This window comes from Bufo gargarizans, unplaced genomic scaffold, assembly GCF_014858855.1.
Source record: "Bufo gargarizans isolate SCDJY-AF-19 unplaced genomic scaffold, ASM1485885v1 original_scaffold_1346_pilon, whole genome shotgun sequence".
NCBI classification, from domain to species: Eukaryota; Metazoa; Chordata; class Amphibia; order Anura; family Bufonidae; genus Bufo; species Bufo gargarizans.
The window spans coordinates 95896-111894 of NW_025334319.1; the positions used below are offsets into that span (position 1 = coordinate 95896).

The 15999-nt window shown below is 44.9% G+C and overlaps 1 protein-coding gene across 1 annotated transcript in view; it reads right to left on the reverse strand.

Moving 5' to 3' along the window:
- Positions 1-6640: 6640 nt before the first annotated feature.
- Positions 6641-15999, reverse strand: part of LOC122923201 (protein TAMALIN-like) — a 41402-nt gene continuing 32043 nt past the window's right edge. Inside the window, exons 4-7 of the mRNA XM_044273940.1 lie at positions 14264-14357; positions 13132-13198; positions 7963-8029; positions 6641-7114 (exon numbers count right to left, since the gene is read on the reverse strand). Coding sequence (XP_044129875.1) covers positions 6678-7114; positions 7963-8029; positions 13132-13198; positions 14264-14357 — 665 coding nt within the window. The 3' untranslated portion in view covers positions 6641-6677. The remainder of the gene's footprint in view (positions 7115-7962; positions 8030-13131; positions 13199-14263; positions 14358-15999) is intronic.

Consider the following 15999-nt stretch of genomic DNA (forward strand, 5'->3'; position numbering starts at 1 on the left):
TTTCATTGCTGCTGACATTTTTACTTTTTTTGTTATTAATCGAAATGTAACGATTTTTTTGCAAAAAAATGAAATTTTTCACTTTCAGCTGTAAAATTTTGCAAAAAAACCGACATCCATATATAAATTTTTCGCAAAATTTATTGTTCTACTTGTCTTTGATAAAAAAATAAATTTTGGGCAAAAAAAATGGTTTGGGTAAAAGTTATAGCGTTTACAAACTATGGTACAAAAATGTGAATTTCCGCTTTTTGAAGCAGCTCTGACTTTCTGAGCACCTGTCATGTTTCCTGAGGTTCTACAATGCCCAGGCAGTACAAACACCCCACAAATGACCCCATTTCGGAAAGTAGACACCCTAAGGTATTCGCTGATGGGCATAGTGAGTTCATAGAACTTTTTATTTTTTGTCACAAGTTAGCGGAAAATGATGATTTTTTTTTTTTCCTTACAAAGTCTCATATTCCACTAACTTGCGACAAAAAATAAAAAATTCTAGGAACTCGCCATGCCCCTCACGGAATACCTTGGGGTGTCTTCTTTCCAAAATGGGGTCACCTGTGGCGTAGTTATACTGCCCTGGCAATTTAGGGGCCCAAATGTGTGAGAAGTACTTTGCAATCAAAATGTGTAAAAAATGGCCTGCAAAATCCGAAAGGTGCACTTTGGAATATGTGCCCCTTTGCCCACCTTGGCTGCAAAATAGTGTCACACATCTGGTATCGCCGTACTCAGGAGAAGTTGGGGAATGTGTTTTGGGGTGTCATTTTACATATACCCATGCTGGGTGAAAGAAATATCTTGGCAAAAGACAACTTTTCCCATTTTTTTATACAAAGTTGGCATTTGACCAAGATATTTTTCTCACCCAGCATGGGTACATGTAAAATGACACCCCAAAACACATTCCCCAACTTCTCCTGAGTACGGCGATACCACATGTGTGACACTTTTTTGCAGCCTAGATGCGCAAAGGTGCCCAAATTCCTTTTAGGAGGGCATTTTTAGACATTTGGATCCCAGACTTCTTCTCACGCTTTAGGGCCCCTAAAAAGCCAGGGCAGTATAAATACCCCACATGTGACCCCACTTTGGAAAGAAGACACCCCAAGGTATTTTTGGTCTCCGCAATCATTACATATATGGCCAGCATTAGGAGTTTCTGCTATTCTCCTTATATTGAGCATACAGGTAATGAGATTTTTTTTTCCGTTCAGCCTCTGGGCTGAAAGAAAAAACTGAACGGCAAAGATTTCTTCATTCGCATCGATCAATGTGTAAGAAAAAATCTCTGCCCAAAAAAAAAAAAAGGAGGGGAAAGGCGTCTGCCAGGACATAGGAGCTCCGCCTAACATCCATACCCACTTAGCTCGTATGCCCTGGCAAACCAGATTTCCCCATTCACATCAATCGATGTGGATGAATAAATCATTGCCGGGATTTTTTATATATTTTTTTATATACAATCTCGTCGCAACAGGCCGCAACGCAATAATTTTATTAACTTTGGAACAGAACATATAAACTTGAACTTTTTGAACTAAACATTAACCTTTTTGCTTACTGGTGTTTTTTTTTTATTTTTTTTTTACCTTTATAGAACAAACCTCTCCTTCCCCATGGGTCAATGTGCAAAGCGCAAATCGCCCAAAGATGTGGCGAAGTGCGTTATACACTTTGTCCCAGGTGAAAGGAGAGGTTTGCAGCAGCTGTATGTGAATGGGCCCTAATAGCCCTGTGTGCCTGTCCTGGTGAGATGTGAACCCTATGCTAAGTGTACCTGTGTGTGGTACGTCCGGAAACACTCTCCAAAGCATAGGGCAGGGTGGTCAGGAAGTCAGGACAGAAATAGCGGGTGTCACGCCTTATTCCACTCCTGCTACAGACACAACATCTTTTTCGGGGTGACGGTTGGGTTGAGGTACCAGGAACGACATTGGGGAAATGTCGCTCGTGTAGACGGCTAACTACACTGGTGGATGGGGCCACGGAACCTCCTGGGTACAGGAGGTTCTCGATGATCTCTTCCTGAAATTTGAGGAAGGATCCAGTTCTCCCAGCCTTACTGTAGAGAACAAAACTATTATACAGTGCCAATTGAATTAAATATACAGACACCTTCTTATACCAGCGTCTGGTTCTGCGGGAAACTAAATACAGAGACAACATCTGGTCATTGAAGTCCACCCCTCCCATGTGAAGGTTATAGTCGTGGACTGAGAGGGGCTTTTCAATGACACGGGTTGCTCGCTCAATTTGTATTGTCGTGTCTGCGTGAATGGAGGAGAGCATGTAAACGTCACGCTTGTCTCTCCATTTCACCGCGAGCAGTTCTTCGTTACACAGTGCGGCCCTCTGCCCCCTTGCAAGACGGGTGGTAACGAGCCGTTTGGGAAAGCCCGCGCGACTAGTTCGCGCGGTGCCACAGGCGCCAATCCGTTCTAGAAACAAATGCCTAAAGGGGGCCACACTTGTGTAGAAATTGTCCACATAAAGATGGTACCCCTTGCCGAATAAGGGTGACACCAAGTCCCAGACTGTCTTCCCACTGCTCCCCAGGTAGTCAGGGCAACCAACCGGCTCCATGGTCTGATCTTTTCCCTCATAGATCCGAAATTTGTGGGTATAGCCTGTGGCCCTTTCACAGAGCTTATACAATTTGACCCCATACCGGGCGCGCTTGCTTGGGATGTATTGTTTGAAGCCAAGGCGCCCGGTAAAATGTATCAGGGACTCGCCTACGCAGATCTGCAAATTTCAGGTTGAAATGGTCTATGAGGGGCCGAATTTTGTGGAGCCGGTCAAAAGCAGGGTGGCTTCTGGGACGGGAGGCTGTGTTGTCGCTAAAGTGCAGGAAACGCAGGATGGCCTCAAAACGTGCCCTGGACATAGCAGCAGAGAACATGGGCATGTGATGAATTGGGTTCGTGGACCAATATGACCGCAATTCATGCTTTTTAGTTAGACCCATGTTGAGGAGAAGGCCCAGAAAAGTTTTAATTTCGGAAACTTGGACTAGTTTCCACCGGAAAGGCTGGGCATAATAGCTTCCCGGGTTGGCGGTTATAAATTGTGTGGCATACCTGTTTGTTTCGGCCACAACTAAGTCCAAGAGCTCCGCAGTCAAGAACAGCTCACAAAATCCCAGGGCCGAACCGATCTGAGCTGTCTCAACCCGAACTCCAGACTGGGCAGTGAAAGGGGGAACTACAGGTGCGGCTGAAGTTGGGGACTGCCAATCAGGGTTTGCCAGCACCTCTGGGATTCTAGGGGCTCTACGGGCCACCGTACCAGCTTCAACTGCCCTTCTGGTGCTCGCCACGTCACCAGGTTGTACGGCAGTGCTGGTACTAGGTCCAGGGAGGGCTGCGCTGCTGGTGTATGCCTCACCACGTAATCCGACAGCGCTAGCCCCACTCTGCTGCTCTTGAAGCGGATCCTGCGCAACCTGTGGTCTAGCGACACGGGGCCGGGTACGCCTGGTGCTATCAGGGACCTCAGCCTCCTCATCTGAACTTTGGGTCAGACTGCCACTGCTTTCTGGTTCGTATTCTGACCCGCTAGATTCATCAGATGAGGGTTCCCATTCCTCATCCGACTGGGTCAGAAGCCTGTAGGCCTCTTCAGAGGAATACCCCGTTTGACATTTGGGCAACTAAATTTAGGGGTATTCCCTGAGACTACCCAAGAAAAAAAAGCAAGCCTGTCTTACAAAGGGGAGGCTAGCGAAGTACCGGAGGCCGCTGCGGTTGATAAAAAATATCAAAACTGATTTTTTTATCGCCGCAGCGCATGTAAAGTGAATGTGCAGTGATCAAAAAATATATATTTTTTGTCACTGCGTTGGGGCGGGCGTGGGTGAACGCACGTGTGGGCGACCGATCAGGCCTGATCGGGCAAACACTGCGTTTTGGGTGGAGGGCGAACTAAAGTGACACTAATACTATTATAGATCTGACCGTGATCAGTTTTGATCACTTCCAGATACTATAAAAGTACAAATGCTGATTAGCGATACGCTAATCAGCGAATAACGGACTGCGGTGCGGTGGGCTGGGCGCTAACTGATCCCTAAACTACCTAACCAAGGGGCCTAAACTATACTAAAACCTAACGGTCAATACCAGTGAAAAAAAAAAGTGACAGTTTGCACTGATCACTTTTTTCCTTTCACTAGTGATTGACAGGGGCGATCAAAGGGGTGATCAAAGGGTTAATTGGGGTGCAGGGGGTGATCTAGGGCTAAGTGTGTACTGTTGGTGCTACTCACTGTGAAGCCTGCTCCTCTGCTGGATCCAACCGACGAAAAGGACCATCAGAGGAGCAGGGCAGCCTTATAACAGATCATATTAGTAAATATCTGGCACTTGATTGGTTTTGTTAAAAATCATCAGCTTGCCAGCCGCTATCATTGGCTGGCAAGCTGATGACGCGACCCCCCTTGACGAAATGCCGGCCCGAACTGCGCATGCGCGGGCCGGCAAAGCGCGTCATCTCGCGAGATGACGCGTATATGCGGGACTCTGCGCAGCGCTGCCGCCTCCGGACCGCACATCTGCGTTAGGCGGTCCGGAGGTGGTTAATATACTGTAAACTACTGTATAGTGGGGTGCTGTATACTGTGTGGGGGCCTGTATACTGTGTGGGGGCCTGTATACTGTGGGGGGCTGTATACTTTGGGGGGGCCTGTATAGTGTGGGGGGCCTGTATACTGTGGGGGGCCTGTATAGTGTGGGGGGCTGTATATTGTGGAGTGCTATACTGCTGTACTGTATACTGTGGGGGTCTGTATACTGTACACTGTGGGTGCTGTATAGTGTGGAGTGCTATACTGCTGTACTGTATAGTGTGGGGGGCTGTATCGTGTATAGTTTGGGGTGCTGTATACGGTGAGGTGCTATACTGTGAGGTGTTGTATACTGTGGGGTGCTGTATACTGTGGGCTGCTATACTGCTCTACTATATACTGTGGGGTACTGTATAGTGTGGGGTGCTATACTGCATACTGTGTGGTGCTGTATACTATAGGGTGCTATACTGCATACTGTGGGGTGTTGGGGTGCACTGTAACACTAGGGTGAGCCGAGCCCTGGCAGAGCGGTGCCCACTTCCAGCCTGAGCCCAGCTGCCCAGAGCACTGATCCTGAGCCGCTGGAGTATTTACAGTCATTCACTGTACTCTACCAGATGTGTGGATTTTTTGTGTGTGTGTTGTGGTGAAGGGCGTGATTGCCTGCTAGGGTGTGGGAAGGCGGCATCCAGGGGGCCCAAGTAAATTTTTGCCCAGGGTCCAATACATATTAAAGACGGCCCTGCTTTCATCATACTCGGTAACTGACTTTCACACTGCTTAACCCCGTTGTAACCATATAACCTGTAATCTGTAACCTCAGACCACTGTATATATTGTCTGTGTATATTGTGTTATATCTAGTGTGCCCATACGACTATTAAGTCTATAATTTAATCTTGTGCTATCTTGTATCTCGATCACGAATCCCCACGTCCGTGTTTTGGCCTAGTTAGAAGCATACCAGCCTGACCTTACGTGCTCCTCTGGAGGGAGTGACTTCACGTTTTTGGTAAACCCTGTGATCATACCAGGTCTCGTGAGCCCGACGTGGTTGACGTCAAGTGGGCACGAGGTGTGGTATTTATCACACCGCCACCCTCCGGAAGCGTGCCCCTATCATAAAGTAATTAACCCCTCTGAAGCTGTCCACTGGGTCAGGGACTAAGAAGTTTATGGCGGTGGTCTGGTTTTGGATGTGGGGGAAGATGGAGAGGGAGAGATAGGACAGTTATTTGTTTGAATAAGGAGGAGCTCCGAGTCCGAGAAGGGACAGTTTTTTGTTTGGATAAAGGGGTGCTCCGAGTCCCCAGAACACAGGCCAAGCACTCATGCTCAGTGTGCCACAGCCCATATCGCCACACAATGGGGAGTGTGTTGCATACATAAAAACTGACAGAGCTTTAGTTACTAGATTTCGTGTGTGGCAGGTTCCCCTGGCATTTAAGGAGAGGTGCTGCAGTGTCTCGGCTCTTGCACTATACAGGAAGCAGGAATCTATAGTGCTTTGAACACTGTGCAGCAGCGTCCGTCCCGCTGGCTTGGGTACTCCTCCGTAAACCTTTGAAGAACAGAATTCACTTGAAGAACGTGTCATAGAAAAACCTGGCGATTGGCACCCACCACCTTTGCAAACATTTTAATGCAAAACAAAAAATGGTATAACGTTTAACAATAAAGTCTAACAATTCAAATACAAAGATTTTCACTCTTCTCCAGAACAATAAATAACTTAAAGGGAACCTGTCAGCGGGATTTTGGGTATAGAGCTAAGGACATGGGTTGCTAGATGGCCACTAGCACATCCGCAATATCCAGTCCCCATAGCTCTGTGTGCTTTTATTGTGTAAAAACCCCGATTTGATAAATATGCAAATTAACCTGAGATGAGTCCTGTCCCTGACTCATCTCATGTACAGGACTCATCTCAGGTTAATTTGCATATATATGAAAAAGGGTTTTTTACACAATAAAAGCACGCAGAGCTATGGGGACTGGGTATTGCGGATGTGCTAGCGGCCATCTAGCAACCCATGTCCTCAGCTCTATACCCAAAATCCCAGTGACAGGTTCCCTTTAACTTAAACTTTTTATATAAGTAGGGGGGCTAACGAGGACTGGCATCCTCTTCTAAAATTCTGTTTAGGCCAGGGACAAACTTCAGAAGCCTTTTCTGAAAACTTGTGTTTTTCTTCCTGGGTAAAGAGACAAAGGTACTCTGCTCCTTGGGCATCTCCCAGTTGGTAGCAGGACTTGTACACTTAACACTCGAGCTGCGAGTTAGTGGAGACTTGTAAGGCTTGATTGTGCTTTTGTTGAGAACGGTGTGAATATCATCTGTAGAGTTGGAGCTGAAGTAGCAGGTCTGATAGACCCCTTCCTCGTTATCCTCGGCTGTGCTCAGGCAGCTTGCGCTGCTGCATATACTTCCAGTGGCCAGGGTACTGGGGAGTGGATCTTTGGTACATTGTGGAACTGTCCCGTAAATGTATGACCTGATGGATTCCAAGGTGTCATAAACACTGGGGTCCTTTACAACAATGCCTGGAAGACAGAAAATGATTGCATGAGAAAACAACGAACTGAACTACAGCATGGCAAAGTGGACTTGCCTGAGCACAACATGTCTTAACGTTAACCTCAAGTCAAAGTATATTATTCAACTGAAACAAGTATTGGCCTTGTCTCCTTTGGTGGCATAAATAAGCCCATTATGACAACCTAGGGCCTAGTTAACCGAACCTTTTATTTTTATTTTTTTAAACTATTAGAACCTGGTTCAACTTAGTCCAAAAACACCTCAAGACATGGCAGCAACGTATGCAACCATGTGTCATCTGTTTGGAAACCCTAAAAAACTGCCGTCTCCAAACATTTTTCCCCTCCTTATGATGAGAGCTAGGAAATTCCACCCGTGAGTGCGTGCTGGTGTTGTACAAGAAGTACTGCAGCAGTGTTATTTATAAAAAAATAAAAAAAGACAGCTGACAATATAGACAGAAAAAGGAAAGCCGTGCAGTTACACCAGCCTGTTACCACAACCATCTGTGGTAAGACTACGATTTCCGATTCCCAGCATGCACCCTTGCTTGGCTGTTCTCGGAACTCCCATAGAAGTGAAAGGAGCATGCTGGGAGTCGTAGTTTCGCCACAACTGGGAGTGCCAGCAGTTGCGGACCCCTACGTTACACCATATGAAAGAATTGGTTGCTACTCCAACATTTTATCTAATTCAATTTGCCGACCAATGAAGTGAATTCGTAACAGACTGAAATTATAATCGCACAATTCAGTCCTTCATTAAGACCGATATGGATAGAAGCAGCGACAGAAGGGTCTATTCAGCAGGAAGAACTCGAGTGTAAGCTTTAGATTGTAACCATGTCACTTACCATGTAACAGTCTATGCTCCTGCACCATTAGTGAGCGATATTCTTCCCATTTCTGATATAATGTTGGCTTTAAGAACGAGAAAGAAACCAGTAAGTTCAGAGCAATGGGAGGAAATAGTACAAAGTAATCAGCGGCGAGCTGCTAGGTCGACATTGGAACCTGAGGAGTGTTTTCTTATTGGGTTATATAATAAAATTAAAGGGGTTATCCCATGAGTAATGTAAAATGAAAATCTGATCTAGTACATGACAATCTCTTTCTAACAAAGGTAGAACCAGCGCTGACCCTCACATGGATCTGGTGATCTCCTCCTTGATTGCTCGGATAGATTTCTTTCTAGCAGGCAGCTCAGGGATAGTGTCCTTTCTGCCCCAGCAAGCTGGATGATCATTTAAAAGGGTTTTCCGAGATTTGTATACTGATGACCTATCCTCTAGATAGGTTATCAGTATCTGATCGGTGAGGGTCGGACACCCAGAACCCTCTCCGATCAGATGTTTGAGAAGGCACCCGCGGCTCCTGTGAGGGCCACAGCCTTCTCTCAGCTTTTCCTTGGCCAGTGACAACATGTTCATCTATCATCATGTCACCTAGGAGCCACCATAAAATGAATGGGGCCAAGCGTGAAACCAAGCACAGCCACTATACAATGTCCAGAGCTGTGCTTGGTGTTGGACCCCCACCTATCAAATAATGATGACCTATCCTAAGGATAAGTCAGCAGTACAAAAATCTTGGAAAACCCCTTTAACCCCTTTAGGACACAGCCATATTTCACCTTAAGGACCAGGCCATTTTTTGCAAATCTGACCAGTGTCACTTTAAGTGGTGATAACTTTAAAACGCTTTGACTTATCCAGGCCATTCTGAGATTGTTTTTTCTTCACATATTGTACTTAATGAGACTGGTAAAATGAAGTAAAAAAAACGTCATAAAAAAAAAATATATAGCAAATTTACCAAAAATTTGGAAAAAATAGCAACTTTCCAAGTTTTAATTTCTCTACTTCTATAATACATAGTAATACATTCAAACATAGTTATTACTTTACATTCCCCATATGTCTACTTCATGTTTGGATCATTTTAGGAATGACATTTTAGTTTTTGGGGACGTGACAAGGTTTAGAAGTTTAGAAGCAAATCTTGAAATGTTTCTTAAATTTTCAAAAACCCAATTTTTAGGAACCAGTTCAGGTCTGAAGTCACTTTGTGAGGGTTACATAATAGAAACCACCCAAAAATGACCCCATTCTATAAACTACACCTCTCAAGGTATTCAAAACTTATTTTACAAACTTTAATAACCCTTTAGGTGTTCCAGAAGAATTAATGGAAAATAGAGATACCATTTCAAAATTTCACTTTTTGGGCAGAATTTCCATTTTAATATTTTTTTTCAAGTTACAATGCAAGGGTTAACAGCCAAACAAAACTCAATATTTATCGCTCTGATTCTGTAGTTTACAGAAACACCCCATATGTGGTCGTAAACTGGCAGGGCGCAGAAGGAAAGGAATGCCATACGGTTTTTGGAAGGCAGGTTTTGCTGGACTGGTTTTTTGACACCATGTCCCATTTGAAGCCCCCCTGATGCACCCCTAAAGTAGAAACTCCAAAAAAGTGACGCCATTTTAGAAACTACGGGATAGGGTGGCAGTTTTGATGGTACTAGTTTAGGGTACATATGATTTTTGGTTGCTCTATATTACACTATTTCTGAGGCAAGGTAACAAGAAATAGCTGTTTTGGCACCGTTTATTTTTTTTGTTACAAACCGGATTCCAAAAAAGTTGGGACACTAAACAAATTGTGAATAAAAGCTGAATGCAATGATGTGGAGATGGCAAATGTCAATATTTTATCTGTAATAGAACGTAGATGACGGATCAAACGTTTAATCCGCGTAAATGTATCATTTTAAAGGAAAAATGCGTTGATTCAAATTTTCACGGTGTCAACAAATCCCCAAAAAGTTGGGACAAGTAGCAATAAGAGGCAGGAAAAAGTAAATTTGAGCATAACGAAGAGCTGGAAGACCAATTAACACTAATTAGGCCAATTGGCAACATGATTGGGTATAAAAAGCGCTTCTCAGAGTGGCCGTGTCTCTCAGAAGCCAAGATGGGGAGAGGATCACCAATTCCCACAATGTTGCGCAGAAAGATACTGGAGCAATATCAGAAAGGTGTTACCCAGCGAAACATTGCAAAGACTTTGCATCTATCATCATCAACTGTGCATAACATCATCCGAAGATTCAGAGAATCTGGAACAATCTCTGTGCGTAAGGGTCAAGGCCGTAAAACCATACTGGATGCCCGTGATCTCCGGGCCCTTAAACGACACTGCACCACAAACAGGAATGCTACTGTAAAGGAAATCACAGAATGGGCACAGGAATACTTCCAGAAACCATTGTCAGTGACCACAATCCACCGTGCCATCCGCCGTTGCCAGCTGAAACTCTACAGTGCAAAGAAGAAGCCATTTCTAAGCAAGATCCACAAGCTCAGGCGTTTTCACTGGGCCAGGGATCATTTACAATGGAGTGTGGCAAAATGGAAGACTGTTCTGTGGTCAGACGAGTCACGATTCAAAGTTCTTTTTGGAAATCTGGGACGCCATGTCATCCGGACCAAAGAGGACAAGGACAACCCAAGTTGTTATCAACGCTCAGTTCAGAAGCCTGCATCTCTGATGGTATGGGGTTGCATGAGTGCGTGTGGCATGGGCAGCTTGCATGTCTGGAAAGGCACCATCAATGCAGAAAGATATATTCAGGTTCTAGAACAACATCTGCTCCCATCCAGACGTCATCTCTTTCAGGGAAGACCCTGCATTTTCCAACAAGATAATGCCAGACCACATTCTGCACCAATCACAACATCATGGCTGCGTAGGAGAAGGATCCGGGTACTGAAATGGCCGGTCTGCAGTCCAGATCATTCACCTATAGAGAACATTTGGCGCATCATAAAGAGGAAGGTGCAACAAAGAAGGCCCAAGACGATGGAACAGTTAGAGGCCTGTATTAGACAAGAATGGGAGAGCATTCCTATTTCTAAACCGGAGAAACTGGTCTCCTCGGTCCCCAGACGTCTGCTGAGTGTTGTAAGAAGAAGGGGAGATGCCACACAGCGGGGAAAATGGCCTTGTCCCAACTTTTTGGGGATTTGTTGAAATTCGGTTTCAACATATTTTTCCCTTAAAATGGTACATTTTCTCAGTTTAAACTTTTGTTCCGTGATTTATGTTCTATTCTGAATAAAATATTAGAAGTTGGCGCCTCCACATCATTGCATTCAGTATTTATTCACGATTTGTATAGTGTCCCAACTTTTTGGGAATCCGGTTTGTATTTACAACATTCATCTGACAGGTTAGATCATGTGGTATTTTTATAGAGCAGGTTGCCACGGACGCGGTGATCCCTAATATGTATATTATTTGTTTTATTTATGTAAGTTTTAAACAATGATTTTTTGAATAATGAACGTTTTTTTTTGCGAGTGTACGGGCCGTCTTTTTGTGTTTCGTATACAGAACCATTCATTAAAAACGGAATGTGTTTCGTAAGCATTCCATTTCCGTATTTCCTTTCCGTTGAAAGATAAAACATGTCCTATTATTGCCTGAAAATCACGTTCCATGGCTCCATTCAAGTCAATGGGTCCACAAAAAAAAACGGAACACATATGGAAATGCATTTGTATGTCTTCCATATCCGTTCCGTTTTTGCGGAACCATCTATTGAAAATGTTATGCCCAGCCCAATTTTTTCAATGTAATTACTGTATACTGTATATGCCATACGGAAAAACGGAACGGAAACACAACAGAACTCAAAAACGGAACAACGGATCAGTGAAAAACGGACCGCAAAAACTATAAAAGCCATATGTTCGTGTGAACTAGGCCATAGTCTGAGAGCCATATTTTTTTTTTTTTTTGGGGCCATTGTCTCATATAGGGGTTCATTTTTGGTGGGATGAGGTGACGGTTTGATTGGTACTATTTTGGCGTACATACGACTTTTTTTTAAATCACTTTTATTACCTTTTTGGGGAAGTAAGGTGGGCAAAATGTCAATTTCATCATAGTTATTTTTTTGTTTTTTTATGCCGTTCACCATGTGGGGAAAGTAACGCGACCGTTTTATAGATCAGGTCCTTACGGACGCGGTGATATCAAAATTGTGTAGGGAATTTTTTTTTTTTTATCCAGACCCACTTGGTTCTTGAAGATCCAGTGGGTCTGATGTCTGTATAGTACAAAACACTATGTAAAGTGAAAATACAGTACAGTACACTATAAAGTCTGATTAGCAGCCTTTAGCAGAAGTCTGATCAGCACCATGGACAGCCGGACACCTGTGAAGGCGTCCGATTGCCATGGTAACCATCACTCGCTGCCACAGTAGAGCAGTGGGTGATGGGGAGGGAGGGGGGCCCCAGCAGCCCCAGATGGAAGAGGGAGGGAGCTCCCATCCCTGTTAACCTCTTCCATACAGCGGTCCCTACGGACCGCGGTATGGAAGGGGTTAAACGCCTCACATCATGTGCTGACACTCTGCAAACCGCTCGGCCATCCTGAGAGAGGGGGCGGGCGGATGATCGTGCACCTGCCCACCCCCCCTGATGATCGCGCGGCCCTCCCGCACATAACACAGAGGGCTGCAGGGGTGAATTGACCTGCGGTTTGCACCGATCGCCGATACGGGGCATTGACCCTAGGTGCCTGCTGATTGAGTTCATTGATTTCAGCAGGCACCGGGTTCCGATCACCGGCCGCCGAGCGGCGTGATTGGAAATACATAGGACGTAACGGTATGTTCTGTGTCCTTAAGGATCGGGACATCAGGGCGTACCAGTACACTCTATGTCCTAAACAGGTTAAGGGCAAAAAGTATGTGGTGCTACAGATATAGATTTTATTGAATAACTCAGTATCTATGCTAAATTTTTAAGAACAAAAGTATTCAGATCCAGGTGCTGGTGGGAAAAATGTAGAATATTTGTCGAGGACACAATGAGTTTAACAATGTGTATTATATTGCATCAGTTTATGCTCAGCCATACAGCCCAATGGACCAGACATAGATCAATAGGCAATAGCACAGCCACAAGGGAGACAGCAACATATAGGAGTTACTGACAGCCACTGACCTTTAGATACTGTAGTCTGGCCTCCAGTACAGCTTTTTGGATGGCAGAACCATAGACAATCTCCAGCCTGTTAGACAACACAAGAGAATGAATCCACAGTCACATAAAATGTACAACTTACAAGGAGACGGCACCAGTGGAATCCTGAAGCCTCGCACAAATACAGTTTATTCTATTTCACAGATAAGATAAATGAATCCAATATATCAGTAACCGACTCCGCTCCGAAAATCAGCAGCCATGTTAAGGCGCTCAGCTAGCCACTGATTGAATAATTAGGCTCACAGCTAGAACTCCCAAATGTCATAAAGAAAAGGGATAGGATAGGGGCTGCCCAGAAACGGATCAGGCTACTTTCACACTTGCGTTTTTGCAATTGTAATACAACCGTCTGCATCCGTTATGAACAGATCTGATTGTATTATCTTTAACATAGCAATGACGGATGCAACATTAAAACCATTGTATGTCAAGGGGGGACGAATCAGTTTTCTATTGTGTCCGAGAAAACGGATCCGGCATAACCCACAACGTAAGTCAATGGATGGATCAGTTTTCTCGGACACAAGCTTGCTGCGGTTTGTTGTCCGGTATGGAAACGCAACCAAAAGGAACGGACGGCATTTTGGAGAATTCCATTCTGTTCACTTTTGTTCCCATTGACAATGAATGGGAACAAAACGGAAGTGTTTCTCTCCAATATTGAGATCCTCTGCCGGATCTCAATAACAGAAAACTTAAACGCTAGTGTGAAAGTAGCCTTAGTTAGAATTCTATGGTGACTGTTGCGGGTCCGCCATTATGGGCATTACTATGGGAGTCAATACTTGCACTGAGGAACCAGTAAATTCAAGATATGACCACTCTGCTAAAGACTTGAAAAACATCTATGGCATCAAGCTGTGCTCGTCACATGTAGCCATCCCTCTCACCAATTTGGCAAAACGAGGGACGGTGACATCATTTTACCTTCCACCACTGGCAGCAAAAGGCTAGAAGTACCCAGCGATGTACAGGAAGTTTGCAAATACATATGTGGGAAGCAAGAACTGGCCACGTTCCCAAGTGCTTTGGACTAGATGTAAAATAGCACATTGTTCTGTAACTGGAAAAAATGTAATAAAAATCCTACCTGATTTTATTCCCAGATGCTTTACTCAGTTCGACAATGTCTTTGTGCCTGACTCCTTCCATGTTGAGGCCATTTACACCAGCAATTATATCACCTAAAAAAACAACAAAAAAACATAAGCCATTTACATGGAGGATGTACTAATCCCCTAGGGGACAGAGGGGTAAAACGTAACATTTATTGGAAATGCTTCTAAAATAATAGGCGCTAAAGGAGAAACCTCTAAGACAAACCAACATAAGACAGCCCAAAGGGCCTAAACTAGACATACACAGTATGATGACAAATTATATTAAGCAAAACAGGAACGTTCCCACCCATGTATGGAGTTGGATGGCGGAATTTCTTTCATGTTGCTGATGTCAAACGATGCACATTAATGATGTGTCGCCATACTGGATCGGTGCCAGCGTAAAAGAATCGGGAGCCAAAAGCCCTAGGAAGCCCTACTAGAGGGGCAGGGGCTAAAGCGCCCTACCTGTCTATACGAGGTACTTGCCCCGCAAGGGGCGTCCCCGTCCGGATACCTATCCCTATTAGAGGCGGAATCCCTAGTACACCCTATTCAGGTAACTCCCGACGTGTCACGTTTCATTCAGTGAACTCTTCAGGGGAGATGTACTTATGTAATGTCAAGCAATGGATGGGGCTTGCATTACAAAACAAAAAATGGTAAGGGGAGGATTGATGGAGGATATTCAAGAAAAACGCAGGTGGTTGGTCAGTCGGACTGATACCACCTTGAATAGCCACAACAACCCACTTAGCTTAAATGCAGGCACACCAGTGGGTAGTGCCTGCCAGAGTCCAGGTCTGACCCTAGGATATATACAATCCAATTTGGCTGTCAGCAAGGAGTGCCTACCTGTCAGCGCCTTTTAAATATACCAGGTCTCGCGCCAGTGGTCCCGATCCGCCCTACTTCCGGTCACGTGACCAGTGGAACGCAAGAAAGTGGTCCGGCATTCCACAGCGCAGCGTCCTAGAGCCTGCAACGCCAGTGATGACGCCGCAAATCACGTAACAAAGCACATGATCGGACAAAGCCGGCCCTGGAGCGCAGCACCGACAGTGCGCCACGCCCACAAACATACAGACCATAGCAGGAGCGGTTATATATGTAATCATGAGGCGGGACTAAATACTTAGCGGCCACAGTGTCTGACAGTAAATTCAGACAACAAAGGAAGCATGTGGGGCCCATGATAGAAGGGAACCCCTAGTAACAATGCTGATGTTTAATAAACCGAGCTATTAGAGGCAAGCTTGAGAAGACACCAACCTCAGGTGGAGCTAGCTTGCTAATTACCACGAAGACCTAAAGATAAAGAAGTAAAAAGAAGGAAAGGAAGGGGGGGGGGGAACGGATTCATATATAATAACTAAAATTCAGGTGCTCATTTAAGCCCAATGGGGCCATTGTTTTTAAATAATAAATCCAATGGGTCTCACGCTGAAGAATAGCGCGGTCCCAGTCTCCCCCACGTCTTGGGGGAAAATCCGATCGATGCCCATAACTGAAATACGGGCTTTCCCATTGTGGATGTGATTAGCCACAGGAGTGTCTTTGGCCTTAGATATATCATTTAGATGTTCCCCAATTTGTCTGTGGAACTCGCGGATGGTCTTGCCCACATACTCTCTGCAACACTCACATGTCAGAAGGTATATCACTCCGCGGGTTTGGGGTGAATAGAGTATTCTTTGCCTGTGACTACACTGCTGAAAATCTTCCC